The sequence below is a fragment of the Carassius auratus genome, chromosome 14 (genome assembly GCF_003368295.1).
Source record: "Carassius auratus strain Wakin chromosome 14, ASM336829v1, whole genome shotgun sequence".
Taxonomy (NCBI): domain Eukaryota; kingdom Metazoa; phylum Chordata; class Actinopteri; order Cypriniformes; family Cyprinidae; genus Carassius; species Carassius auratus.
The window spans coordinates 6995224-7022640 of record NC_039256.1 but is presented as its reverse complement, the minus strand read 5'-3'; the positions used below and the strand labels follow the sequence as shown (position 1 = coordinate 7022640).

The window sequence follows — 27417 nt, the reverse complement described above, 5'->3', positions numbered from 1 at the left end:
TTTATTGATTGCATACCTCTAAATTAATGCTCAAATTATACTGAACTCTTGCTGCATTTCCTTTGAGTCATTCATACCAAAATTTATGTTTACATAGGACCACTTTTAACATCAGATGTACCACTTGCACTGGCTGACATGAATTTATCAGGTTTCTTTTTGCTTTATTGCTCTTATATTATCTTATGAGTTTTCTTTCTTACTCCATGGGTGATGACATTAAGCTGATCAGAATACAGTCATTGGATGGCCACTAAGATGCTTTTCAGGTGTCCCACACAAATCAGTGTGTAAGCAAGGAGAACACCTTCACCTACTGAAGTCTGCTTAAAAACTGCACCGCTGGAGGTGAGAGGATTCACGAAGATGGGTCAGACTACCGTCCTAGAAAAGGTGCCATAAGGAGCAGAGGTTTCTCCACAAAGGAATGACACGTAAACTGAACAAGTCGTAAAGGCTCAGATTGACCCACTGAACTGTGCTCACATACTGAGCTCAACCACAGGTAGAAACCCTGGAGACATTCATCCACCTGCCAAACTCAAGCGACACACACATGCTGAGACTGAGTGTTCTGCAGATGTTTACAGCCCTCAGAAGGTTTCTAAAGCTGCTTACATCACAAAGACAATTTTGAGATAACATCTCGAAGATAAACAATCATCTAACGGTGACCCCATTGGATTCATCTGAATGTGACCCATTGGGGGTCAAACGGAGGAACTGTAAGGACGAAAGAACCTGAGATACTTTGAGCTCCTGAGAAACAGACAATACAAACATACACAGGCATCTTCGAGACACCCCACAGAGTGGAGGAGCAGGAGCCCTCCTCCCCTTCTGGCCATTTGTTTCATTTTAAATCCCTTCACCCATTCTTCCTTCTACTCAGTCTGCTCAAAATGATTACATGAAAATGTCAATGCAAGTGAACTAACACCCATGTCTAGTATCATTGGAAATGTCTCAGTGCAACTGGTACAATGGTCTCACTCTCACAAAAGTAGATTAGAAGATAATACAGATCTGAAGAGTCAAGAGATATCTTGATTACTGTGATGGGAGTGTCCTTTCCTGGGGCCCTCCATGTAAATTACCCCCTGTTCCCATTGAGTTGTAAAACCACCCAGGCTTGGGACCTGAGGTAATGCAAATTCCAATTGTTAGTTTCTGTCTTCATCTCGGGGGATGTTTGTCTTGGTCTGAGGTATTTAAAGGATTGCAGCAAAAGGATCAGGGCGATTTCTGTAGCCAGAAAGCCCATAGTGTGTTGTGTGTCTCTTCACTTCATACTATGTATTTTCTAAGGTCAGGTATGCATATTTTACTTGTAGATTCATCTTTGAGAATTTGATGTTTTATATTGATATGATTTGATGTGTTTCAATTGGATATGTAATTGGCAAAATACATATCTACCTGACTGTAAATAAATTGTTACATTTTGATTCTATTCTGTCTTACTCTATAATTATTGACTAGTAGATTATGTTGTATCCTTGTTAGCAACATGAGCACCCGAATGAATGAGTTAATATAAAAATAGAGTTAACTAGAATAATCAAATGTCAGAAGAATATTAATTAAAAAGGCATACAACCAATTTGCATTTCAACCTAAATTCGAGGTCATACTAAAATGGAGTCAGATTAAATAATAAAATGGAGTCAGATTTGAGTTTAACCTAAACTGAATAACTTTACGCGCTGAAAGACAGAACACGCAGGAAACCTTCATCCAGCACCGGATACCTTCCTTGGGCCGAGTGTCTGGACCTTACACTACGAACGTATGACGTATGTGTCACGTTGGGCGTGCCCACTGGCGTGCGTTGCTCTGTCACTGCGTTGCGCCGGCGTTGGAGCTAATCTGCAGTGTGCTGGGGCAAAATTGCTATCGAGGTTGATCACTTTTATAATGTTTTGCTGAAACCGCTGGCATATTTGTAGTCTTAAATCCAACATCCAGAATCAGAAGAGGCAAGCATGCTGCGCGTCGGTTGGAAAGGGGCTCGTGCAGCAGCGCGGGTGAGTTTATTCTGCTAACGTTAGAGCGGTCATTCAGTGACCCACAGAGAGGCCCGATGTTTATCGTAAAATTACTGATTATAACAGTCTCTGTAGTGTTTGTTTAATGAACCGGTGATTATGTGCGCAAAAACTTCTTAATGAGTTGATAGTTTAATTTTGTTCAGATTTGTTATTTGCAGTTTAAGTGGTACGCCAGGACAGAACACGGCTCTACGTCAACGACGTAACTTTTGGTCGAAAGAGGCGGTCACAGTGTGATTGGCAGATTCTTCGAACCAATGAAATTTCAGAATTAAGAGAGTGACGCCTCTCTCCACTAATAAAAATCCAGCATGTACTCCAGCGTAAATATGGGCGGGCTGTCTATGATTCATAATTTTCTGTCACCCGGATGTCCAACCTGGCTAACAGCTGTCTGAAAATCTTTCATTTTAATGTATTCAGCATAATTTATATTTGATAGTAATTTTCTGAAATCGTGTTCACATAAAACATTTAATCAACAATATAACTTACTCCCTGTTCACACCGTGAACTGTTTATTGTTTTTTTTCCCAATGGAAGGACGTGACCTTGCTGGAGTAAAGTTCAGAGAGTTTCCTCACAAACACTGCCTTCATGTCGACGGTGGTGCTTTCATGCAAATGAGTCTAATGAATTATCAATGCTGTGTTTAACAGCTGCTAAACTTTAAACCGTCTTATTCTAGGCTCTGAAGAAACAAACTAATGTTTGGGGTTAGGCGTTCATTCATTCTTTCATTGTTGTTTAATGTGTTTTACTGGATGCTTGATCTACAGCGATGGTAAACATGTTTGGAAAATCCACAATTTTTTGTTTGGTTTTTAAAGTCACAAAAAGAGCAACATTGGAAACTGAACCGCATTAACAGCTGAAATGAATGGCTGTTTATTATTAACTGATGTGAAACTGTGGTTGTGGCCAGTGTAAAAAGAAAGTATAATTTCTAATACTGTAGTTTATGATGCAGTATTGCAGTAGTGCATGTGAGATGATGATGATGATGATTTGTTTGTGTCTGCAGCAGTGTGTGTGTGGGAGAGTGAAAGGCCATGCGCTGCAAACCTGCCGCAGATACACCACGGCTGGAGACTCTGGGTACGACATCAAACTCTCAATTTAACCCTAAACACACCAGCTTACAATCATATTGCTGATTTGCTTTAAAAAGTTGATTGTTTTTTAAATGAATGTTAGGTTGACCTTGGTCTGGTGTGTGTGGAAGAAAGAAAACCCTGTCAAATCACACTCGACTGCATCTTAAATTTGATCTTTTTGTTCTGCAGATCTGCTGCTGGGAAAATAGTGGCGGCTAGTCTTTTAACGGTTGGTGGTGGTCTTGGTGGTACAATCCTTTACGCCAAATGGGACCCGAAGTTTCGGGCAAATTTAGAGAAGAGCGTTCCGTACTCAGATCAGCTGTTTGAGATGGTGCTTGGGCCGCCCCCTCCTCCACTCGTCCCTTTACAGAAGAAACCAGTAAGAGTTACCATCACTTTCACTTCTGCTTCGTCTGTCTTTGATTCTTAGACCAGATTCATCTATGCAGCTGTCTGTGCTTCTGTTGTACTTCTGTTCTGTTTTTATAGGGAAAGATCGAACCCCTGCAAATCTCTTCATTGTCAGAAGCATCTAAGGAGTCCAAGCAGCCTAAAGCTAAAGCCAAGAAGTCCGATCCAGCGCCTGTAGAGGAAGCACCGACCCCACAGACACTCGAGGGTGAGTGAGACTCACACACGTCTTCACATGCATTTCAGACACTTCACAGCTTCAGACGTATTAGTGAAATTTCATGTGCAAAAAAGATCTGTTGTCAGTAGAGTAGTGATGTTTGAAGCATCCGACTGGATGTGGTTATCAGCCACTACTGAGTATTTAAAAATAATGAACTATCAGTCTGGCCCATGTATATCTGTCTGTCATAAGTCTCAGTTAGAGATGTTCCGATTCCGATACTAGTATCGGAAATATCTCCGATACCACAACAAATTCTGGCATCGGCATCGGCGAATACATGAACCCATATACCGATCCGATACCATTTTCTTAAAAAAGACCTAGTTATGACCGCAAGCTTTGCCTAACCGCTGCACGGTTCTTCTTCGCTGCTCAAAATGCATTGAAAACACAGGAAGTTGTGCTGTGTTGCCACAAGCAACCCCTGTTTAGAGCAGCGAAGAAGAAATGAAAACGCGTTAGCAGCCCTGATCTATATATGACTGGATCACTCATCACATTCTAAACTGCCATAAGACAGTGAAGCTGCTTCTATATTATAGATCAGTGGTTAGCAGTATGTCTCTGTAGTACCGGTAGTTACAGACTCTCAAGTATATTCAGTACCGGCAGCTGCGTTCAGTCGCTTCCGTGTAAGTCAAAGCGCAGGGCTCCAGACAGTAGCCGAATATATACTAGTGTCTGTGAATATTAAACTGCAAAATACTATTTAAATATTACTCCCGCAAAATCTACATCTCTGTGGGTGACTGGCACAGATGCGCGAGAGCTCGCTGTTTTGTAGTCTCTGCTGTGTGTCATGAGGACACGAACGCATAAACCGTCACTTCATGAGAATTTACCGTTTCATTTGAGAATACTGTCATATCATAAACACAGACACTCAAAGATCTTCATGGCAGCCCATTAAAATAAATGTTTGGTTTACATGAGTAAATTGACAATATATAAAGCTACTGTTGTAGCCTACAGTAATAATAATACGTCTCTATAATAATAATAATTATGCCTAGATGGTTGCTTGTTTTTTACTTGTTTTGTTGTAAAGAGATTATCTGATTAATAGATCTTTTTTTATATTCCTAGACTTATTTGTTGCAGTTTTTTTATACAGTTATATTGTAAAACTTAAATACCTTTTTTAGTTTGCGGTGTTAGATTTTTGGCTGCATTTGAAGTTCTTTTTTGCATAAGAAAATAAATAATACTGTCAAATTCATGTCAGATAATAAAAATACTGTAATAAATACAGTAGTTCACCATGTATTTGTTCATGTTTTATTGAGGGATCTGTCTGAAGCACACCATAAAAAAATTCTAGCAATTTACACAGGGCTAGTAGTATATACAGCTGTATATACAGATACACACCCAGGTATCGGATCAGTACTCGGTATCGGCCGATACCCTGAGCCCAGGTATCGGAATCGGTATCGGGAAGAGAAAAAGGGTATCGGAACATCTCTAGTCTCAGTCACGTAAATATTTGTTCCTGGTGTGAATCAGTATTTGTCCTGATATTACAGTCAGTGAAACCTAAGAAAACTGGAGCTTCCTCAAGTCACATACTGTATTTACTAAATTTAAAAAGGAATAAACGATGTGACTCTTAAAAAATGCGTATATCAGTATAGTTTGAATGTGTGTAATATGAATGAAATCTGCACTTCCTTTAGTTCGTCTGCCATGTTATCATTGTCATAGGACATACAAGCGTCAGTTGCATTGATACACTGCCATTCATGACTCCTCTACTGTGGCCCGATGGGATGGTAAATGACCTCGCTGTAGTAGTAGGTCCATGGGATGATTTTTACTTGCTGTTAATTCAGACGTACTGCTCAGTTCATTTACCAGCTGGTTAGTTTTTCACTTACGTTATAGTAGGGAATCATGAATACACAGACACCAAATGCATCATTTTACAGTTGAAGCAGAAAGACAACAATCAGCTGAATGTCTAATGATGTCCTGAACCTTTATATGCAAATGATCACAGGAAGTACTAGTCAACTTGCTGTAAGGTGTGTCACGCTTGATCACTGATGCACCAAGGCTGATCTGTATTTCTGATGGAGTCCTACTGTTGTTGCAGAAGCCTCAGCAGAGGCAGCTCATATTATTTCGGCTATCAGCGACGTGCCGTCTGTGCCCGCTCCGGGTACAAGTGACGACAGCCCACCTGTCCACACGGCGGCAGGTCAGCACTGGATCATTCACACAATCTTCTGCTTCTAACAACTGATCCAGAGCCTGTTTGTCTTCATCACTTCAGTTGTTGTGCAGATGGCATCCGTGTCTCTTCCTCTCTGCATGCTCTCAAACTTCACTCCCTCCGGTTTTATCATGTGACCCACGCTAACCTGTTCTGTTCATTGTGTGTTTGTTGAGTTCTTCACTCTTCCAGTTACTAACAAAAGCGTATCCTCATTTGCAATGATATGTGCCAAATATGCTGGATTGCTAGTCTCATGAGAACCCATCATCTAAAAAAAGAACAAATATATCAGGTTATGAATCAGTTTGCCTTTTCAAAACGGATTTAGATCATTGACCACTAAGTTTAATTTCTTTTTTTATGGATTCACAAAAAAAAAAGACCTGGTCATTTGTTCACAGATGATGATGTTTACGTTGTGCATGCAACCAGTGAAGACCGTGCACTAAAGGCATATCGTTTCACATCACCCGGTGTTTATTTTGGTTCAGATGGCACTGGAATAGCTCTCTCTCTCTCTCTGTGTGTTTGTAGGTGAAGAGAGTAAGGGTCATCATGAGCCTGCGCTGAAGGAGAGGCCAGCGGAGGAAGTGACCGCTCGACTGGCTCAGCAGGATAAAGCTGAACAGGATGCTTTAGCAGGTGGGTGACCACACAATCTGCACATCAACCAGTTAATACACAACCACTTATCTGTATTATCTGTATTCGGCTCTCACTCTTTTCCCCAATAAGTGCATGAAAACATGTGTTTGTATTTATGTGAGTGTTTGTGTGTGTCTCAGCTCTGACTGCTGGACTGGAGGAAAGCCTGGGCAGCTCTGCGAAGACCACCCTGCAGGCCATCGGAGCCCAGGAGGCCGCGCTGACAGCCATCGCTACACACACACACAGACTCAGAGAAGCCATGGACTCAGAGGTAAACACACACACACACACACATACAATCATTTGAACTCTTATTCTGCTGATGAGGTAAATCAGGTGTATTAGATAAGAGAGACACCCAAAATATGCAGGTTTGGGGTACACTGATGTAGCAATCTGCTAAAACACCTTAGCACCAGAAACAACCAATAATGCTCTAGCTTTGGCAAAGTGACCTCTGACATTTTGGGGGGCAGGTGCTCAAGTAAAAAAAAATGATTACTTAAAGTTACACTCTGTTGAAAATTGTAATTACTTATAATACTTAACACTAGTGGTCGACCGATATTTCGTTTTTTTGACTGCCGATGCCGATATCTTGGAAAGCAGGGGGACCGGATAGCCCATACAATTTTTTTTTTTTTTACGTTTTAATTAATATTTAGGACATTTGACAATGTATTAAAAATAAATGTGTAAAATAAACATACTTTATACAAATAAATAAATATTTAATAAAAATATAATTAAAAAGGAAGTATACACTGTAATTAACAGGGCAAGTTTGTGTGCACTGGGAATCATATTTGTCAAATAAAGCCAGGGTAACCCTCAGTTAGGGCTGGGCGATATATCTAACGATATGATCATGCGCATCTAATCAGTAAAGCTGCTTCCGTGATCACTGCTAAAATCGCCATCACCTGCTTATAAAAAGTAGCATTTAATAGACCGAGCCGTAGATCGCTGACAAGCTACGCAATATTGCGTTCATTATCACAGATGAATTGCCTTCGATAATGAACGCGATATTGCGTAGCTTGTCATGTTCATGATCATATCGTTAGATATATCGCCCAGCCCTACCCTCAGTACATACAGCACACAGTGAAAATGACATGAATATGACTGGGCGAATACATAAAGTGCAGCATAATTTGAGATCACGAGTTTAAAGTTTAAAGCATTCAATTCACACGGACCGATCTTCAAAAATTCATTCAACTGATTAATTCAAAGAAAAAACACTAAGGCTGTCAGATAATTGTTTTTAAATGTAGAATATTCATCAAATTTAAATAAAAATCCACTTTCGAAAGCAAAAACGTTGCGTTTTAATTTTAGGTGTGTGTTAAGGAAGCAGTCTTTTCAGTGGCGCGTGAGATGTGATGACATGTAAAAGAGTCATTGCATTTGAAGGTTTTGTTAGCTTATCCAGTCGTAGCCACTAGATGTGGTGCTGCTTCATTGATAATTACAAATACTGCGGGAAAGTACAACATCAATGCGGAGATTACACATATTTTGCACTTTTTCTAAAAGGACATCTATCACCGTTGCACAAAAGAGACGCATGTATACAAAGTCATGTAAAATAAAGGCAAGTTCAACTTTGATAAAACGTATCTGGAGACTAATGGTGGGAACTTCCCCCCCCATCCCACTGCAGCTCGTGTTACATTAAATGAAAAATGTACTCTGTGATTGGTTTTCAGCCCTTTGTATTAAACTGTGAATACATACATGATGCTGTTTTGCTTATAGTTAAGCAAATTTATTAAAATTTGGTTTATAAACAATATTTAAAACATTATGGAAAGTCATGTTATCTTTTTCTAAGTGTGCCCTCTTGTGGCCTCATGAGAAAAGGCAAAATATTTTCTTTACCCTAACTGAAATAATGCATTTTAAATATAATACATTGAATATAATATTTACAATATTTATATTTAAGCACTAAATTTGAATTTAGTGTTTCAGCCTTTTTGCCAGCCCTAAAAAACACCCCTCTTGTGTTGCTGAGAAGCACAACCGTTCTGCTCTGTTTGCAACTATTTAGTTGGTGAATCTGAGCAAAAACAGTAAAAAAAAGTTATTTTGTGTCTAAATGGTCAGTTAATATAATTAATGTATTGTTTATCGAACATTGTATACATTGAATATTGGATTTACAATTGTGCTGATATTCAGACAAAAGGATCTTGTGTGATGTCGCTTAACTATATTATGTTTTTAACATAAAAAAATTTAAAAACTCCTTAAAGGTGCAGTTTATATCTTAATGGAGGAATTTAGTATTTAAAGGGGGGGTGCTCGTTTTCACTCAATATCCTGTTAATCTTGAGTACCTATAGAGTAGTACTGCATCCTTCATATCTCCAAAAAGTCTTTAGTTTTATTATATTCACAAGAGAAAGATAGTCTGTACCGATTTTTCCCGGAAAAACATGAGCGCCTGGAGGCGTGACGTGTGGGCGGAGCTAAAGAATCACGAGCGCCAGTAGGCTTTTGTGTTGAGAGCGTTTGGAAGCTGTGACATTATCGTGAGGAAAAACACATCCAAAACAAACCATGGCTAACAGTCAGATTCAGCCGTTTATTTATGATCCAGAATCAGATCCAGCGGCTGAAAGTGAACGAGAGCAGCAGCAGCAACAACGTCTCTATGTGGTATGTACTGAAACTGTATATATTTGCTTAGCGGTTTTGGAAAATGACTAAGTTCCACTTTATGTCGTCTTTTTTTTTTTTTTAGCTGTACATGTGGAAAGTGCAGTTTGATGACAACATCGCATGTTGTTTACTTGATGTGCTTACCCGCTGATAGCTAAGTGAACAACACAGAGATATTTGAAGCAGTTTTACTCACCGCATGTGGTTCCAACACACGATCGTGACCCTTTTTCGTTGGGACTGCATTATCCCTAAGAAATAAACGATGTGCAAATCCGTTGTCAAACTGGGCCTTGTTTGTAAAACAAGCATCTTCGAAATGCAGGGAACAAACAAAAACACTTGCACAACTCCGCTGATGCTCAGTAAAAATAAACTCCATCCACTGGTCCCTTAATGCTGTTTCTCTTTTGGTAATCTGTGCAGGGTTGTCTTGCCCTGGCAACAAAAAATACACTTCTTTTGTGACATTTGGCGACGCTCTCGCTCTGATCAGTGAAGTCTGTTGTGCTCTCAGTGATCTGCTATACGGGAGCGCTCGCTCTTCCGGCAGAAATGCCTCAGGACCCATATAAGGAAATTCCGCTCCATCTAACGTCACACAGAGCCAGAAACTTGTGACAAACCGGAAGGAGTATTTTTGGAACAAAAATACTCCTTCAAACTTACAACTTAATTTTTGAAACTTTGTCCATGTTTAGTATGGGAATCCAACTCTTTAACAGTGTAAAAAACAGTGTAAAAATAGCATTTCACCCCCCCTTTAAATAATTTGTGCTGCTTGTGACACTGTCGTGTTTGTGTGCAGACTCCTCCAGATGAGAAGTCCTCTCAGTGGACAGCACTGAATGAGGCTCTGAGTGACCGGACCAGAGCCATGGAAGAGGCTGAAGAAGCCCTGCTCAAAGCCAAGTGAGACCCCCTCCTGACAGATCTTAAATCACTGTTTCAACCAGTGTCAATTAGGCAAGTTTGGGGTCTGGAAGATTGAAAGACGCCTCTCATGCTCACCGATGCTGCATTTATTTGATCAAAGCACAGTACAAATAGTGATATATTGTGAAACATTATTACAGTTTACAAGATTTTGCTGTTTGAATATATTTTAAAATGTAATTTATTTCTGTGCATCTTTTTTGCATCAATACTTCAATCTTCAGTGTCACATGATCCTCCTGAAGTCATTTTAAAATGCTGAATTGGTGCCTAAGAAATATTCTTATTAATATCAGTTTTGAATTTTTTTTATTGCTATTTATTTTTGTGCAAATATGATTTTTTTTCCACAATTCCTTGTAAACAGAAGGTTAGAATTAAGAGAGAATTTTTTTTTGGTAATATTAGAATTATCTTTACTGTCTCCTTTGGTCCATTTAATGCATGCTTGATTAATAAAAGTATGAATTTAATTTTTACAAAAAAAAAAAATCTAACTGACCCCTAACTTTTTTTTATTTTTTTACATTAACGGTCCATTTGTACTGTTGAATGGATATACTGTCATAATGCTCAGTCCTACACAGAGAGGAGCTTAATCATACTGTTTTGTGTGTATTTAGAGGAGAGCTTGAACATTTGCGTGGCGTGATCAACAGTGCAAAACAATCCAAGATTGACGCAGTGAGACCCCAAATCCTGGCTGCTGAGGAGAACTTGCACAGCATGATTGTGGATCTGGATAAAGTAGTAACCAAGGTAAGTCTCTTAATCTGACGATGTTAATGTGCTTTGGAGGAACCCAGGACATATACAGTCTTGTTCAAAATAATAGCAGTACAATGTGACTAACCAGAATAATCAAGGTTTTTCGTATATTTTTTTATTGCTACGTGGCAAACAAGTTACCAGTAGGTTCAGTAGATTCTCAGAAAACAAATGAGACCCAGCATTCATGATATGCACGCTCTTAAGGCTGTGCAATTGGGCAATTAGTTGAATTAGTTGAAAGGGGTGTGTTCAAAAAAATAGCAGTGTGGCATTCAATCACTGAGGTCATCAATTTTGTGAAGAAACAGGTGTGAATCAGGTGGCCCCTATTTAAGGATGAAGCCAACACTTGTTGAACATGCATTTGAAAGCTGAGGAAAATGGGTCGTTCAAGACATTGTTCAGAAGAACAGCGTACTTTGATTAAAAAGTTGATTAGAGAGGGGAAAACCTATAAAGAGGTGCAAAAAATGATAGGCTGTTCAGCTAAAATGATCTCCAATGCCTTAAAATGGAGAGCAAAACCAGAGAGACGTGGAAGAAAACGGAAGACAACCATCAAAATGGACAGAAGAATAACCAGAATGGCAAAGGCTCAGCCAATGATCACCTCCAGGATGATCAAAGACAGTCTGGAGTTACCTGTAAGTACTGTGACAGTTAGAAGACGTCTGTGTGAAGCTAATCTATTTTCAAGAATCCCCCGCAAAGTCCCTCTGTTAAAAAAAAGGCATGTGCAGAAGAGGTTACAATTTGCCAAAGAACACATCAACTGGCCTAAAGAGAAATGGAGGAACATTTTGTGGACTGATGAGAGTAAAATTGTTCTTTTTGGGTCCAAGGGCCACAGGCAGTTTGTGAGACGACCCCCAAACTCTGAATTCAAGCCACAGTACACAGTGAAGCAGTGTTAATTTCGTTGACTAAATATTTTCGTCATTATTTTCGTCACGAATATAGTTTTGCCGACGAAAACGAAACGAAAACTAAAATAGAAGGGACTGATGGAGACTAAAACTATGACTAAATTGATTGACATTATCGTCAACGAATAAAGGACGAGACGAAAATAGACTGTGACGAAAATCAAATCAGCAGACGGGAGAGATGCGAGGAATGAGCAAAAGAACCGGCAAAACAGAACAGACTGCATGAGAGAAGAGAACCAATCAGAGCCTGACTTATTGAGACGTGAAGCGAAGGTTTTCAGTTTTTATGAGCTCCCGGGAAGTCGGCATTCGAAGAGGTGATAGGGACTTTAAGCAACAGCCTCTGGTGGAACGGCAACGCCATTCTGGCGTTGTATTGCGCCTGCGCGAAAATTTAACTGCTACTCTGTGACGTTCTAATTTAACGGTCTACTACGGGAGAACAGCTGATTTGCCGGAGTCGCTACAACGTGAGAGGTTAGGTAAATAAATGTTATGTTTTTAGACTTATTTACATCATACAATATTAAAAACTCCTCTTCTGACAAAAGATTGTCATTTAACGCCAAAAGCAATCCTTCTCTTGCTTTTTTAAATTATATATTTTTTTGGATCTCAATAAATGAATTAATGCTGCGTTGCGCTGTTCTGTTTTACCGTTGCTTAGTGACTTTTACCTTCTTGGCTACAGCGGTGTGACGGCAAACTTCCGGTCGCTGTAGCCGTTCCATTTGCAGCTGTTGCTTAAAGTCCCTACTGTCTAAAAGAGCGACAAAATGTCCACAGCTCACTTCACGTTTGACGACGAACAAAACAAAACAAAGTGTAAAGCACGCGGAGCGCTCATTCGTGGCAAGAACACAACCAATTTGAAAAGACATTTACAGACGAGCCACCCGGACATTTTCTCAAATGTAATTTTACAACGATGTTCTTTTGTTTATTGAGCTAAGCAAAATTGGAATAGTGCAGTGCGTAGATGTTGTAGCATTAAATATTATGAACTGAAAAGTACTGTAAAATAGCCCCTTCTTCAAGTTAGATGAGAGCACAATACTAATACGTAATATCATGATAAATACATTTGATTAATACTAATGTTTAGTATATTTTATAATGTTCTACTTGTTGACAATATCACAAATGTTTCTATATTAGTCATGTGAAACATGAATGTTCACATCCTATCATTATACATACAAATCTAGCAATATTGTAGTATTTAAAACATACAATATTGCTAGACAAATGAATACCTTATAAAATCTTGTTACTTTTTTTATCCACCTAGCTGCCAACTTATTAAATATTTACTTTAAATGTATGCACTTATTGTTCAGCTCAGCTGTAAGCTTTAAGGTCCTGGACCTAACTTTATTTTTCTTTTATTGATGGTCAATTGGCAGCTAGTTATTGTTTACATTATCATGACAGTGTTTGTTGCTGCATAAAAGCTTTTGAATCGAAATAAAGACACAGTTGTGTTGAAATAAAGTTGAATTTGTGTTTTATATATTTTGGTTAAGTTTGTTTCCTATACCAGCTGTAAAAAATTGTCTAGTAAATCTGTTATTGATTTTAGTCTTATTTTAGTCGACTAAAATACCAAGCAATTTTAGTCGACTAAAATACCAAGCAATTTTAGTCGACTAAAATACCAAGCAATTTTAGTCGACTAAAATAAGACTAAAATTAAAACAAATCAGATGACTAAAACTTGACTAAAACTAAAAAGAATTATAGTCAAAAGACTAAGACTAAAACTAAATTAAAATTTTGTGTCAAAATTAACACTGCAGTGAAGACAGTGAAGCATGGAGGTGCAAGCATCATGATATGGGCATGTTTCTCCTACTATGGTGTTGGGCCTATTTATCGCATACCAGGGATCATGGATCAGTTTGCATATGTTAAAATACTTGAAGAGGTCATGTTGCCCTATGCTGAAGAGGACATGCCCTTGAAATGGTTGTTTCAACAAGACAATGACCCAAAACACACAAGTAAACGGGCAAAGTCTTGGTTCCAAACCAACAAAATTAATGTTATTGAGTGGCCAGCCCAATCTCCAGACCTTAATCCAATTGAGAACTTGTGGGGTGATATCAAAAATGCTGTTTCTGAAGCAAAACCAAGAAATGTGAATGAATTGTGGAATGTTGTTAAAGAATCATGGAGTGGAATAACAGCTGAGAGGTGCCACAAGTTGGTTGACTCCATGCCACACAGATGTCAAGCAGTTTTAAAAAACTGTGGTCATACAACTAAATATTAGTTTAGTGATTCACAGGATTGCTAAATCCCAGAAAAAAAAAATGTTTGTACAAAATAGTTTTGAGTTTGTACAGTCAAAGGTAGACACTGCTATTTTGTTGAACACACCCCTTTCAACTAATTGCCCAATTGCACAGCCTTAAGAGCGTGCATATCATGAATGCTGGGTCTTGTTTGTTTTCTGACAATCTACTGAACCTACTGGTAACTTGTTTGCCACGTAGCAATAAAAAATATACTAAAAACCTTGATTATTCTGGTTAGTCACATTGTACTGCTATTATTTTGAACAAGACTGTACATGAGAACTGAGCCTGTAATCTGTTTAGCTTTATACTCCCAGAGACTCCGTGTCCCATCTGGAGTCTGTAAGTCACACCTGGGTGTCGTCTGTCTCTTCTGCAGGTGCAGACGGCGCAGACGGAGGCCAGGATCGTGTCTCAGTACAGTGAGCTGGTGAATGAAGCCAAAGCTCAGTTCCAGCAGGAGCTGGCCAACATCACACCTGAGATCCAGGCCAACTGGAAGGGGCTCTGTAAGACCTCACACACTCGTTTGTCATTGATCTCATGTATTATGACTACGTTTTCTCCTCCCTTGAGTCTTTGTCAGATGTAAAATCTGTTAATGCACATGAATAATTAACAAATGAAAAAAACAAAGTGACAAAGTAATTTATTTTTTTACATGGTTAAAACATTCATGTGCACAGAGAGCTGATGTTTCTCAGTAAATGGAGAAAGACAATTAGTGAAAATGTACTTGTTAATTAACCCCTGTAGGGAGGGTTAACAAAAGGATTGATTAGTGAAAAGGCATCATTCATAAACTTCTTACAATAATAATCAAATGCAATAATCGCACATGATTTCTGTAAAAGGAACTAAATGTTAATTACTAACAAAAAATTGGACATTGATAATGTTTTATTGACTTGCATCTCTAATTTCAGGTTCCACATTTATTTCAATATGGCACAGGCCATCTATTCTTCAGAGTTATGACGTATCTTTTAACCTTTATTGTCTTTAGATTTGCATTTCTGTTCACTTTTATTTAAGTGTATAAACCATGTGTTTTAATAAATCAAAGCAGTTATTGGCCTTCAAGAAGTATTTGAGCAACAGTGTCATTTTAGAAAACAGACACATATAAAATGCCATTGCATTAGATAATGATATATTAAAGCAAGTGAAAATAATTTTAACGAAGGATGCCAAAAATAGCATAAACACACTTCTAGCACACACATTTACAAATGTTTAAAAAATTTAAAATGCAGACAAACCTAATTATGCAAGGCTTACTCAAGAATAAATGATTAAGGCACCTACTATTCATTTTTTAATCGTAGCATATTAGAGTTTCCACACATTAAAATACTAATAAGCTGCATCACCGTGATGTCTCTCCTGTCTTCTGCACCATGCTCTCTCTCAGCGGGACAGCTGAGCGCAGATGATCTGAACTCTCTGATCGCGCACGCACACCGGCGCATTGACCAGCTGAACCGTGAGCTGGCCGAGCAGAGAGTGAGGGAGCAGATCCACATCGAGGCGGCTCTGGAGCAGCAGAAGCTGGAGGATCAGAGAGCGCTGGAGAGAGCCGTGGCTTCTGCCCTGGAGCACAGACGAGAGGACGTGAGACTCGAGCAGGAGAAGAAGGTCTGCTCGCACTTCAGATTTAGAAAGACATAATGCCAATCCGTTAGAAAAGATAGAGCAACCAGAGATAAAACGGTCTGAAAGTCTGGTCTGAGTTTGGTTGGGGTTAATATGATTGTAGGTTTAAAGAGAATATCACTGTTATCTTTCTCAAGACATCATAATTATGAATGTAATCCTAAATAAAAATAAATCTAAAAATATATTTGTGAAGTTCATTTTACACTGCGCTGTGATGCTGAGAGTTTCTGTGTGTGTGTGTGTGTGTGTGTGTGTGTCAGGTTCAGGAGGTGCGTGAGGTGATGGAGGCTGAGATGAGGACACAGCTGCGTCGTCAGGCCGCTGCACACACAGATCACCTGCGGGACGTGCTGAAGGTCCAGGAGATGGAGCTGCGCGAGGAGGCCCAGGAGGTACCAACACTGCCTCTTTACAAGCACTAACCACTACAGAATTTAGGATAGAATTGAACAGTTAAAGGATGGTGTTACCTGTTTGACTGACCAGTTTGGTGCAAACAGAAATACATTTTTGGTTTCAGCCAAAACCATTTTGGAGAGCTCATTAACAGAAAATGTAACATTTAATTAGTGCTTTTCCGCATTTTACTAAATATATGCACTATTATTTTACATTATTTAGTTTTTACTTAAACTTTTATTTTCATTAATAAATCTTTGTATGCAATAAAGCTGTCATGGAAAGAAGTTTTGGTTAAAGCCAGCATTTAAATATACGTTTTTCAACCACGAATTGGAGTAGAAAAAAATATCATATTATTCAAATTTATACTTAGTTTATATCGAACTCATGATTTTTATGTGAGTGCATGATTGTGAAATACATTTGATTAATTCATTATTAAAATGTCTTTTCAGTTTTGGTTTGAATGAATTTTGGTGCATCAGTATTACTCTTAACACTGGAGCTGTCTGTTTCTACTCAAGTAGTCAAGATTGAAAAAAAGACGATAAAGTCTGTCTAAATGGATTAAATTCTTTCTTTTAGATTCTGAACAGTAAGATGATGGAGCAAGAAACTCATTACCGCAGACTGACTCAGGAACAGCTGGACACCTTCACTTTGGACATGAACGCAGCTTACGCCCGTCTAAAGGGCATCGAAGAGGCCATAGACAGTACGTCTCAAACTATTTAAACTCTGCCAATAGTGTTACCACATTCAGCAGAAATGAAAAGAAAGCATCTTGTGCTTGGTTCCATTCACATGTAATACGTCTTCAAGTCAATAATAGAATCCATCAGTCTAATTTCCTGAAATTTGTTTGATACGCATCCAATAAAAATATTACATGCTGAGATATATGCAACCTTCTTTTATTCTTATAAAAAAGTGCTCAGTGCATATAAAAATCAGCAAACGTTTCAGTCATGCAGGACGTTCCTCAGTGTTCACATACAGGTGCATCTCAAAAAATGTGAATATCATGGAAAAAGGTCTGTTATTTGTAATTTATTTAAACGTAATATCTTTCTTATTATAGATTCATTGCACACAAACTGAAATATTTCAAGATTTTTTATTTTATTCTAATTCTGATGGTTATGACTTACAGCTTAAGAAAATAAAAAATTCAGTATCTCCAAAAATTAGCTGATCACCTCCATGCCACGCTGTATTAAAGCAGTCATTTTTACAAAAAGAGCCCCAACCAGGTATTCAATGCATAATAAAATCTGCTTTGGAGATGTTGAACATTTGTTTTGTAAATCTTTTTTTTTTATTGATCTTGGAGAAAATATTCACATTTTTTGAGTTACTGAATTTTTTATTTTTCTAAGCTGTAAGTCATAACCATCAGAATGAAAACAAAAAAAATTGTGTGTGCAATGAATCTAGAATATAAGAAAAAGTTAGCTTTTTTTAATTACATTAACAAAATTAAAGAACTTTTCCATGATATTCTATTTTCTTGAGATGCACCTGTACTTTTGAAACAATTCATTTTTCTATTTAGTTCCTCACATATCGTCACATTAATCTAATTTAATTCAAAATATAATCTATCGAATCAGTTCAATTAATGAATCATTGACGGACCATTTACTTCATCTGCAATTTATAAATGTTTCCAGAGGAGATACAGAAAAAAAATATACAAACGATCTCAGTCTCCATACAATCCATCATAGTAAACTGGCCGACATATGGAAAAAACAAAACAAAAATGAGAATGCATTATAGAAAAAATAGACATACATTTTGAAATTCAAACCATTTGGTTGTATTGTATTAAGACGAAAAACCCATATACTTTAAATATGTAATGATTTCTATTCCAGATTCGTATGGTGTCTGATTGTTTAATATTAAATGTTTGGCTTGTCTCCAGGTCATGTGATTGCCGAGGAGGAGGCCCGTAAGGCTCACCAGCTGTGGCTGTCTGTAGAGGCTCTGAACTACACGCTCAAGTCTGCAGGACCAGATTCCCCCACCGAGCCTCTAGAGGGCGCTGTGCAAGCCATCAAAGAGAACTGTGCAGAAAACGAGTTCGCTCAAGCGTTGGCCACCGCTCTTCCTGAAGAGTCTCTGAGCCGAGGAATCTACAGTGAAGCGTCCCTTCGCGCGCGTTTCTACGACATCCGTCGCCTCGCACGACGTGTGGCGCTTATCGACGAGACACGCAACAGCCTGTACCAGTACTTCCTGTCCTTCCTGCAGTCCATCCTCTTGTTTGAAAGAGAGCAAATAGCTCCTCCTTCTAAACTAGCACCTGAAGATCTCGACACGTTCAGGCTGCTAGCCTATGCTACTTACAGCATTGAGCGCGGCGACCTGGAACTAGCCGCTAAGTTTGTCAACCAACTTCGTGGCGAGTCACAGCGTGTGGCACAGGACTGGCTTAAAGAAGCCCGACTCACCTTAGAAACAAAGCAGGTGATTAGCCTGCTATCAGCGTATGCTAATGCTGTAGGGTTGGGCACCACTCAGGCCCCTTAGCCACGCCCACTCTGTCAAGATTATGTAAATTACGAGGAGTGTTACTTGCCCGCTATTACCGGAACCTTGTGCTCCTCTGTTTAATTTATAAATAGGTTGTGTGCTAGACAAAAATTCGTTTTTCTTATCTGCACTTTTGCAGGAAGTGTTTGCCCTTAAAACAACTCTTAAGTGACCTTCCATTCAGAACGACTGGTAGTTAGTAAGCGGGAAACACTCGGCAGTGGCACTCCTCGGTGTACATGGCACACATCTCACTGCTTAGGCTTTAATGTGTATTTAGCAGGTCTGGAGTGTGATGCTAAACCTGTTCACCGTTTCAGGATTCACATGTAATGCTTCAGTTATATTTACTGGTTGCTATTAACCCAATATGCTGAGAATAATAAATCTCCTCATTCAGTGTTGAGGATCAATAAATCATGGTTGTTGACAGTAATGGTGTTTCAGTTATTTGCATGACTGCATTGTCGTAAAAATGGGTTGCATCTGGTTTAGTAGGGGTTTTGGACCCAGGTTCATAACAGTTTGAGTGGCACATTTGGTCCCTTCGATTCTGAATAAAGATGCTGTTATTGAATGATGGAGCCGCACACGCTATTGGATCTAACAGTAAACCTGTGATGCACTGATAAGCAGATGTTACACATCCTTGTGTGCCATTATGGCTGGAAGCTGCAGAAAGACCAATCAAGTGGAGAACTTACTATTCAGTTTTGTGTGCAATGTAAATTAAGCAGTTGATTTAAAAGAGCTTTAGGTGGTCTGTGTGTGTTAGCGTCATATTGTTCGACTGCTGCAACAACAGACCGCAACGAGCACAAAACACCTTCAAGATTTAAAACTAATGCTCATGGAAATATTAATTTCATATTTATTGCATTTTTTTCAATCTTAAAAAAATGCATGTTTCCAGGTTACAATTAAGAGTAATCAAAGTAATGCCTGAATGACAGAAAAATAAGGTTCTAAGATCAGATAAATCATGCAGTAAATGTCATTTTATTTAATTAAGACTATTCCAGATGGCTATTTTTAAAGATTTTAGGAGCCAAATGTGAAACCACTCTTTGAAACTGAACTTTGCTATCCTAGAGACCACCATTTCAAGAGTTTTGTGACCTTGAAGAGCATGATGGATTAAAGCTTGCTGAAATATGTTAATACCCAGGAGCTAAACCATTTGGGCCATAATGTTCCTGATCCATTTTGGTATGCTAGAGGTGTTCTTCTAGAATATAAAATAAAACATTTGCTAATTTAGTTGTTACAGTGCAAAATATTAAAAGGGGTGAGATGATATATGTCATAATAGCAACACTATGAATGCAAATATCATGATTTCACTTAAACTATAAAGTTTAATTTAAAATGCAAATTCATATGAAATAAAAAGTCATAAATGTGCATCAAATTCATGGAAATGATTAAACCCCATTGCTTACAATAATTATTACATTTAAGAAGAACACTAACAGCAAGCTACTTGATGCCTTTTGTGCCAATAAAATTAGACATAAGGGTGTAATTTGACCTTTTAACTTAAAAACTATTGGTTTTTATTTTAAGTATAGGTTGCCAGAGTAGAAATAATAAAATTTTATTGGGATTTATAAAATAAAAGGGTTAATAAATAATAATCAATAAAAGGGATTTATTGAGGATGCAGAAGAAGCACTGTGTAGAATATTACGATAATCCACCTAGCTTTTCTGCATCAGAAACAGAAAACATGTTCTGTAACTTATCAATGCGTCTATGGTAGAAGAATGTTGTTTTTGTGATGGGAAATATGAGTTTGAAATGCACCAAACAAACATTGATACTAAATGCATTATTGTACTCAGACCGAGTCTCACTAAATGCTTTAATAGCAACAGTTGTAATTTTGTAGACAACGGCAGAAATGGTGAAACTGTCCTGAAAAACCAGTCCAGAATCCACAAGGAAATGGGAGAAAACTTTCTTTTCTTACAGTACTTTTACTTTCCATCTGAATGTAGACAAGTACACGATTATTAATGACATTGAAAATGAACACACTGAGATTTCTCCAGATATTTAGCTGTTATGATCCATCCACTCTGCAGAACGTCCCTCAGCGCGAGATTTAATCGCTGTTAAACGACTGAATCTCCAGATCAGACAACATGTTCCTGCGAGATGAAACAAGACCACAGAGGACCGGATCAGAATGGTTTCATTCGACTGAAATCTGTAGGGTTTCCTAAAGAGCAACTCTTACCTCTGCTGCTCTGTGAGCTCAAACTCCTGCAGGACCCTCTGGATGAGTTTGGGGGTCCCGGGCAAACAGAAGCCGGCGGAGATCTGCACCAGCTCCACCGCCTGATTCACTTCCCCAGCCTCCTTTACACACACCAAGAACTTGTTCAACAGCTCCTCACTGACAGAACAACACATCACACTATTAAGGCATGAAATATCATCATTTAATTCAGCTTCTTTGGTGCAATAAAGTGCATCTGGGTTTTAAAAACTTTAAATCCTAAAAAAAAAAGTTTATTTCTACAATCTAGATATTGTTCTAATTAGAGTATGCTTGATTGTTAAGCACTAAAAAGCCATGTAAAATCGCTTGTCATAGTTTCTGAGACCCCGATCGTACCTGGGAACTCTGTTGTGTGTTTTGAAGAGTTTGAGCATTTCCCTGAATGAAGAGAAGAGAGAGGAAATCTGTGAGGTGCTTTAACCAGATTTGATCTGGATCATATTACAGATGTGCATTTAGGATTGTACCAGGCGTCCCGTGTCCTGTGAGCGGCCAGTAACACAGAGATGAGGTCATTGAGAGAACCAGCCGTCCAGTTCAGCAAAACTTTGCCCCGGTCACCAGTGTCGTATATTTTCTTGATGTCCAGTGCACACTCAGCGAACGACTCCTGCACCTGTCCAGAAAATATATAGTGACAGTGGCCAAGTTTAGTGACCCATACTCTGAATTTGTGTTCTGCATTTCACCCATTCAAGTGAATAAAACACACAAACACACACACACACACACACACGGAGCAGTGGGCGGCCATACTGCTGTGGCGCATGTGCATTACAAACCAGCACTATTTTTATAGACTGACACTGATACACACACACACACACACACACAAGGTTAATGAAATCCACTGACAAAGCATAGAATTGAAAAGAAAAGGAATCAAAGGAGGAAGACTTGAAGAAAGGGATGAGTATAAACCAGTGTAGATGTAGATGAGGCAGAGGTAGTACCTCCTGATTGTGCTTCTCTCTTGCCATAAGTGTCAGCAGCTCTTCCACTAGATTCTGCCTGTTGGCATGCCCCAACTGCTTGATATCTGTGGAAAAGGACATTAGACAATACTTTAAGACTGTCATCTAAATGTGATGTCAGAATTAAACATTAGAGATGAACACATTGTGGTTTTCTTGGCCAATTCTGATGTGTGACCTGCCGATAGAGATTTTTAATCAGTCAATCACCTTTCCATATTAGTGGGATGAGGTCTAATCGGTTGTCTGTGTCCAGCGCTTGGAGCAGGTCTCTCATGACGTTGGAACTGGGGTAGTACACCTGCACAGCAGACCTCATCAATGCACTTCACCAATCTGTGTGCGTTCACATGAATATGATCCACACTTCTGATCATGTGCTACTCACTGAAGGAACAAGATCTCTGTACCACTTCAGCATCACATCGATGTTCTCCATCATACAGAGCAGACTGAAGAACCGCGCACTACAAGACAAGCAAGAACAAATTATTTTTGCAGTATTATTGCTGCTTTTGCTTTATTATAAGGTCCCAACCAACACAATTTTTATAAATGGTTATTTTTTCCATTCACATATGTAATTCTAATGATCGTTTAAGTTCTTTATATTAAGTGCTTCCATGCTTTGGTCAGCTTGGCTCATGCACATATTTCCCCCCACTGCAGGTCACATTTTATCCCCATTAAAATGTGTTTTTTTTTAATCACAGTTTTTAATGCACAGTCAGCAAATCAGTTCATTGGATTAGTTGCAGCAGGCCTGTGCTGAGTGTCACTTTAGAGAAAGCGTTGATGGGAAAAGATCTTATTTTGCTGGTTTATATTTACTAGTAAATGTTCTGTTGGAAATCTTTTCCCAGAAGTCTCCAGTTCTCTCCAACCCCCAGCAGCTCGTGGACCCTGTACGCCTGCTCCATGTCTTTAGTGTCAAGACACTGTAGATACAGATGCCAACAGGGTCACAACATGACATTTACCTTAAACAGTGTTGTGGAAAAGATGCGTTTAAATGCACTTACGATCCTCATAGCAGTAATGAAGAACAGTGCTGAAAAACAGAAGCAAAGCAGGTGTCACATGCCTTTACAAACAGGGCATTAATACATGTGTCCTGTCCCAATACCCACACCTGGCACTCTGGAAGAGACAGGAAGTTAGGTGCACAAAACAGTCTCCGCTCTAAAACACACCAAATCTCCGTTTCCGTAACGCACACTAAATCTCTAAATGTTAGGCTAAAAGGTTTTTCTTCTCTGAGGCACAGTATATCCCATCATTCATCATGTTCAAGAACACATGTACCCTGAAATCACACTTTATTTTAAAAGCATTACAAATCTAAATGTGTAAACTTTAGACACGCTTGCGATCTTCACACTCACTTGATCACTTTGGCCAAATAACACAAATACACTGCTCAACAAAAACTAAAGAAACAGGTTTTAATCGGAGTATAGCATGAAGTCAATTAATCTCAGGGATACTGATCTGGGCTCATATTCACAAACCATCTTAAGGCTAAGAGGAGCTCAGAACTCGCTGATTTAAGAGAAAATCTTAAAAATGATGAGTGTGTCAATGCTAAATCCTAACTCTGGACCACAAAACCAGTCTCGAGTCGCTGTGGTATATTTTTAGCAATACAAAAAAAAAAAAAAAAACATTGTATGGGTCAAAATGATCGATTTTTCTTTAAGGCCAAAAATCATTAGGATATGTAAGTTGTCTTAAGTAACGATATGCAGATACCATCATCAGGGTCCTGTGGAGAGAAGCTCTTTCCTGACACCTCGTTCATCACTTCCTGTAGAACATCAGTTTGGCCTTGAACTGGGGCACCTGCAGAGCAAAGCATGATGGGAAATGCATGACTGTGTGTTTCTGTGCATGTGTACGTGCATTTAACATGGCCATTTAATTAAGAATTTAAAGAATTGCCGTTCTAATATATATATATATATATATAAAAAAAAAAAAAGAGTCTTTATGACCTGGTTTATAAAATATGGCGAGCAAGTGAGTGTAAGAGGCCAGACTGGGATCTGAAATCAAAGAAAATAAAAATCAATTGTAAACCAAAACATTGATAAAGCACTTCCTTCCTGTAAGTAATGATGACTCAACGGACCGATGGAGAGAGACTTCATCTCACTGATCACGGGGAAGGCCTGCGATCGGCCCACAGTGCCACAGCGTCTCAAAGCCTTCAGGACGGCGTTCAGCGTCAGGAGGTTCGGCTTGACCTTCTGCTCCGCCATCTGCTTCAGAAGATCCTACGAAACACACGCAGACTGAGGAACGAACTACTTCACTTCAGAAACAGCAACGGTTCAATCACATACCACGATCAGCTCCCATTTCTCATTGTATTTCTCTTTGACTTCCGGGGCGGCTGTGATCAGGGCGTTGAACGTGTGCACGTCGGCTAGAGGAAGGAAACGAGGCATCTCAGCTCAGCTCGGGAAACGTTTGGTTTGAAATGTGTCACACCGTGAAGCACAAACCTTTCAGTCGGCTGTTGAGCAGGTCGGTGTAGAAGCTGAACGCTTTAGAATGAGCTCCGTACTGTGAAAGCAAACACACGCGTGGTCATCTCCTGCGCTCAAACTAGAAATCAGATGTGTGAGGAGTTCCCCTCATCCGTTACCTTCACCATGCCTCGTATCACAGCGCTGTACGAATGTGCGTTCGGCTCCGACAGCAGCGCAAAGATCCTCTCTGCATTATTGTTCTCTCTAAAGGGGAGAAACCAGAAAAGGTGACGGCTTATGATATGACAGTCTATTTGCTTGACTTTGTGTTGTTATGCAGATAAACTACCAGCAAAGAATAATTTTTAGAATTTAGAACTTTTAGAATATGATTGTTTTTATGCTTTTGAGAGAATTTAGAATTACTCCAATTATTATTCCAATTCAATGTTGGAAACAGTTTTTGCTGCTCAGCATTTTTGTCTCATGACTCATGATATTTTGATTAAAGCAAAAGTTGTGGCATTCATTTGAAACAAATCTTTTGTAAAATTATAAATGTCATTTTTGATTCATTTAATGCGTCCTTGCTGGATAAAAACAGTATTTACAAAGATATTAAGCAGTAGAAAAAATTTAAATAGTTATTATAAATTGTAACATTTTTTCTTAAACATTAAAAAAAAAAATCTTAATTTTTCCGAACTTTTTGCATGTATACAAACAGGTTTTACAAGAAAGAGAAAAGCGCTCACTTCCAGCTAGCCTTCAGTAGATCGCTAGCTTTAGCTCCTCTTCCTTTCTTAGCCTGCGGTTCATCCTGAACATCCTCCTGCGGTTTTACCAGTGGATAAAGAGTGGTGTTAGAGTTAAAATAAATCAACATAATGCATGTCTTACTGGTTATTATAAAATGGAGCAATATTACTGGTTCAGATATGCACATTTTAAATATATATACATTGATGAATTGCACCAGGCCTACCGTCTCCTCAATCCTCTGTTCCGGGACGTTCTCTTGTGTGGGATCATGATCTCCATACAAACAAATCAGATCTAACAACTGATTGGTCACATCCAATGACACCGGTGTACCTGTCCAGAATACAGCGCTCAGCTGCACAGTTCGACTCGAATAACATCTGCCGTAATATTACATGCAATGGCAGATCTGGCTGGTTCTTACCGGCCTGCTGCAGCTGGTCGAACAGATCCACAGCGGCTCTGACCTTCCTCATCCGAACTCTCTCTACGAGCGCAGCTTCAGACTCCTCCTCGATCTGAGCCTCGAGAGAGTCCGGCATCAGACACTTCCAACAGAAGAAACACTCATGAGCACGAGCACTCGTAGACAAGTCAAACCATGAGACACTAGTACTGCACACTCACAGGGATATGAGGCTGAGCGTAGTCCTTCTGGAAGTATTTCGGGTATGTATTGATGAAATATTTGGCAGCGTTTCTTCCCGACTCCTGGGACAAGGAAAACAGTTTCTGTGTGGGAGAAAAAGAAGCTAGCGTTAGAAAAGTTGCAGTATATACACATTCATTCACTTTAATGTTTAAATAAACATTCTATTAATGTAAAGTGTATGTTGTGTGTTTGTAGAAACCACAGCTATCGTAACCTCTTCTCTAATAGTCTGAACTGAAACCTGACATGGTTCGATAGCCCAAACTCACAAACTCTGACGATGTTTTTGGCGTGAGGTATGGATCATCCTGGAATCTGTAATCTGAGGCTGTAGGATCCTAGAACAAACACAACAAGCAACTCAGCTTAAATGATATCTGCTAACAATGATTTTAATATGGTTGTTACGAGTTGTCTGATGAACATACCCTTTTCACAGTGGATGCCAGTGCCTGTAAAACAGCCTCTTTGCTCCTGATAACAGAAGAAATAAAATGTTATTGAATACATTATTTTAATATGAAATATGAAATTCATAAATGTAGATTCTTCAGTTCAGATCTGACTAGTACATACCATGTTTTCTTCTTTGGAATGACTATTTCTTCTGAAAAAATGAATAAATAAATAACAATAATAATAATAAAAATTATTATAAACACACACACACACACACGCACACGCATATATATATATATATATATATATATATATATATATATATATATATATATATATATATATATGAGAGAAAGAGAAAGAGCATCTCAATGTAAGAAAGCATATGATAATTCCTATTAAACAGACATGATTATCAGACCTGGAGAAGAAACGGCAAGTTGTTGATCTGCTGCAGAATTCAGAGCAAAACTCCTGAAATCAAATAATCGCATAATGAGTGGCTTATAACACTCGAGCAGAAACACACAGCCCCTTCAAATGACCTACAGACAACCAAACGCTTCTTTAAAGGCATTAAACAAATGTTATATGATAAAACGGGACAAATAACCCGGTCTTTATGCATTTATCTGACCTGTTTGGCCATGACTTCTGCAGATGAATTTGCAATATTCTGCTTCTCTTAAACACATGATGCCCGAGAGCTTGAGAACAGGAGGACGCCATGACACCAAACTGCGTGCTCACAAAATATTCAGTGGCACTTCTCTAATGACATCATAGTGACTCCTGCAGGGGGCGCCTGGCGGCTCGGACAGCAGAAATCTTATCGGAACCACCACAGCCGGCTGTGATTGGTCCATCCTGTTTAGCGCTGAGAAAGGTCACAAATATCATGTGACCAAACCGTCAACATATTACATTTTTATCATTGTCTTGGCAATCATTTATGTCTAGATAACGACACACAAAGTTTAATAGCTTATTGAATTAAAATACTA

General features: G+C 38.8%; 2 protein-coding genes across 7 annotated transcripts; one reads left to right on the top strand and one right to left on the bottom strand.

Annotated features, from left to right (window-relative positions):
* Window positions 1–1662: 1662 nt before the first annotated feature.
* Window positions 1663–19301, top strand: immt (inner membrane protein, mitochondrial (mitofilin)). 5 transcript variants are annotated; one of them, XM_026279699.1, is made up of 15 exons: window positions 1663–1915; window positions 1947–2027; window positions 3079–3149; window positions 3338–3530; window positions 3641–3770; window positions 5884–5988; window positions 6541–6648; window positions 6792–6925; window positions 10136–10239; window positions 10887–11022; window positions 14643–14772; window positions 15678–15901; window positions 16183–16314; window positions 16910–17039; window positions 18255–18862. In XM_026279699.1, the coding sequence occupies exons 2-15, from the start codon at window positions 1986–1988 to the stop codon at window positions 18860–18862; spliced, it is 2247 nt and encodes a 748-aa protein (XP_026135484.1). In that variant the 5' UTR covers window positions 1663–1915; window positions 1947–1985. The 5 variants fall into 5 exon arrangements, with proteins under 5 accessions (XP_026135484.1, XP_026135483.1, XP_026135485.1 ...); XM_026279696.1 differs by having other exon boundaries at window positions 1664–1915; window positions 3076–3149; XM_026279698.1 differs by having other exon boundaries at window positions 1663–2027.
* A 1395-nt stretch (window positions 19302–20696) lies between these two features.
* On the bottom strand, window positions 20697–27179 carry ptcd3 (pentatricopeptide repeat domain 3). Of its 2 annotated transcripts, none has more exons than XM_026279702.1 (24): window positions 27051–27179; window positions 26835–26887; window positions 26591–26621; window positions 26443–26488; window positions 26284–26352; window positions 25990–26094; window positions 25787–25910; window positions 25586–25695; window positions 25356–25432; window positions 24777–24864; window positions 24634–24694; window positions 24472–24554; window positions 24258–24402; window positions 24121–24171; window positions 23879–23968; window positions 23149–23177; window positions 22958–23064; window positions 22515–22593; window positions 22337–22427; window positions 22106–22191; window positions 21620–21768; window positions 21489–21530; window positions 21108–21266; window positions 20697–21018 (listed from the first exon to the last, which is right to left on the bottom strand). In XM_026279702.1, exons 1-24 carry the CDS (start codon window positions 27140–27142, stop codon window positions 20973–20975), a joined length of 2013 nt encoding a protein of 670 aa, XP_026135487.1. In that variant the 5' UTR covers window positions 27143–27179; the 3' UTR covers window positions 20697–20972. The 2 variants fall into 2 exon arrangements, with proteins under 2 accessions (XP_026135487.1, XP_026135488.1); XM_026279703.1 differs by having other exon boundaries at window positions 26591–26618.
* Between the last annotated feature and the right edge of the window lie 238 nt (window positions 27180–27417).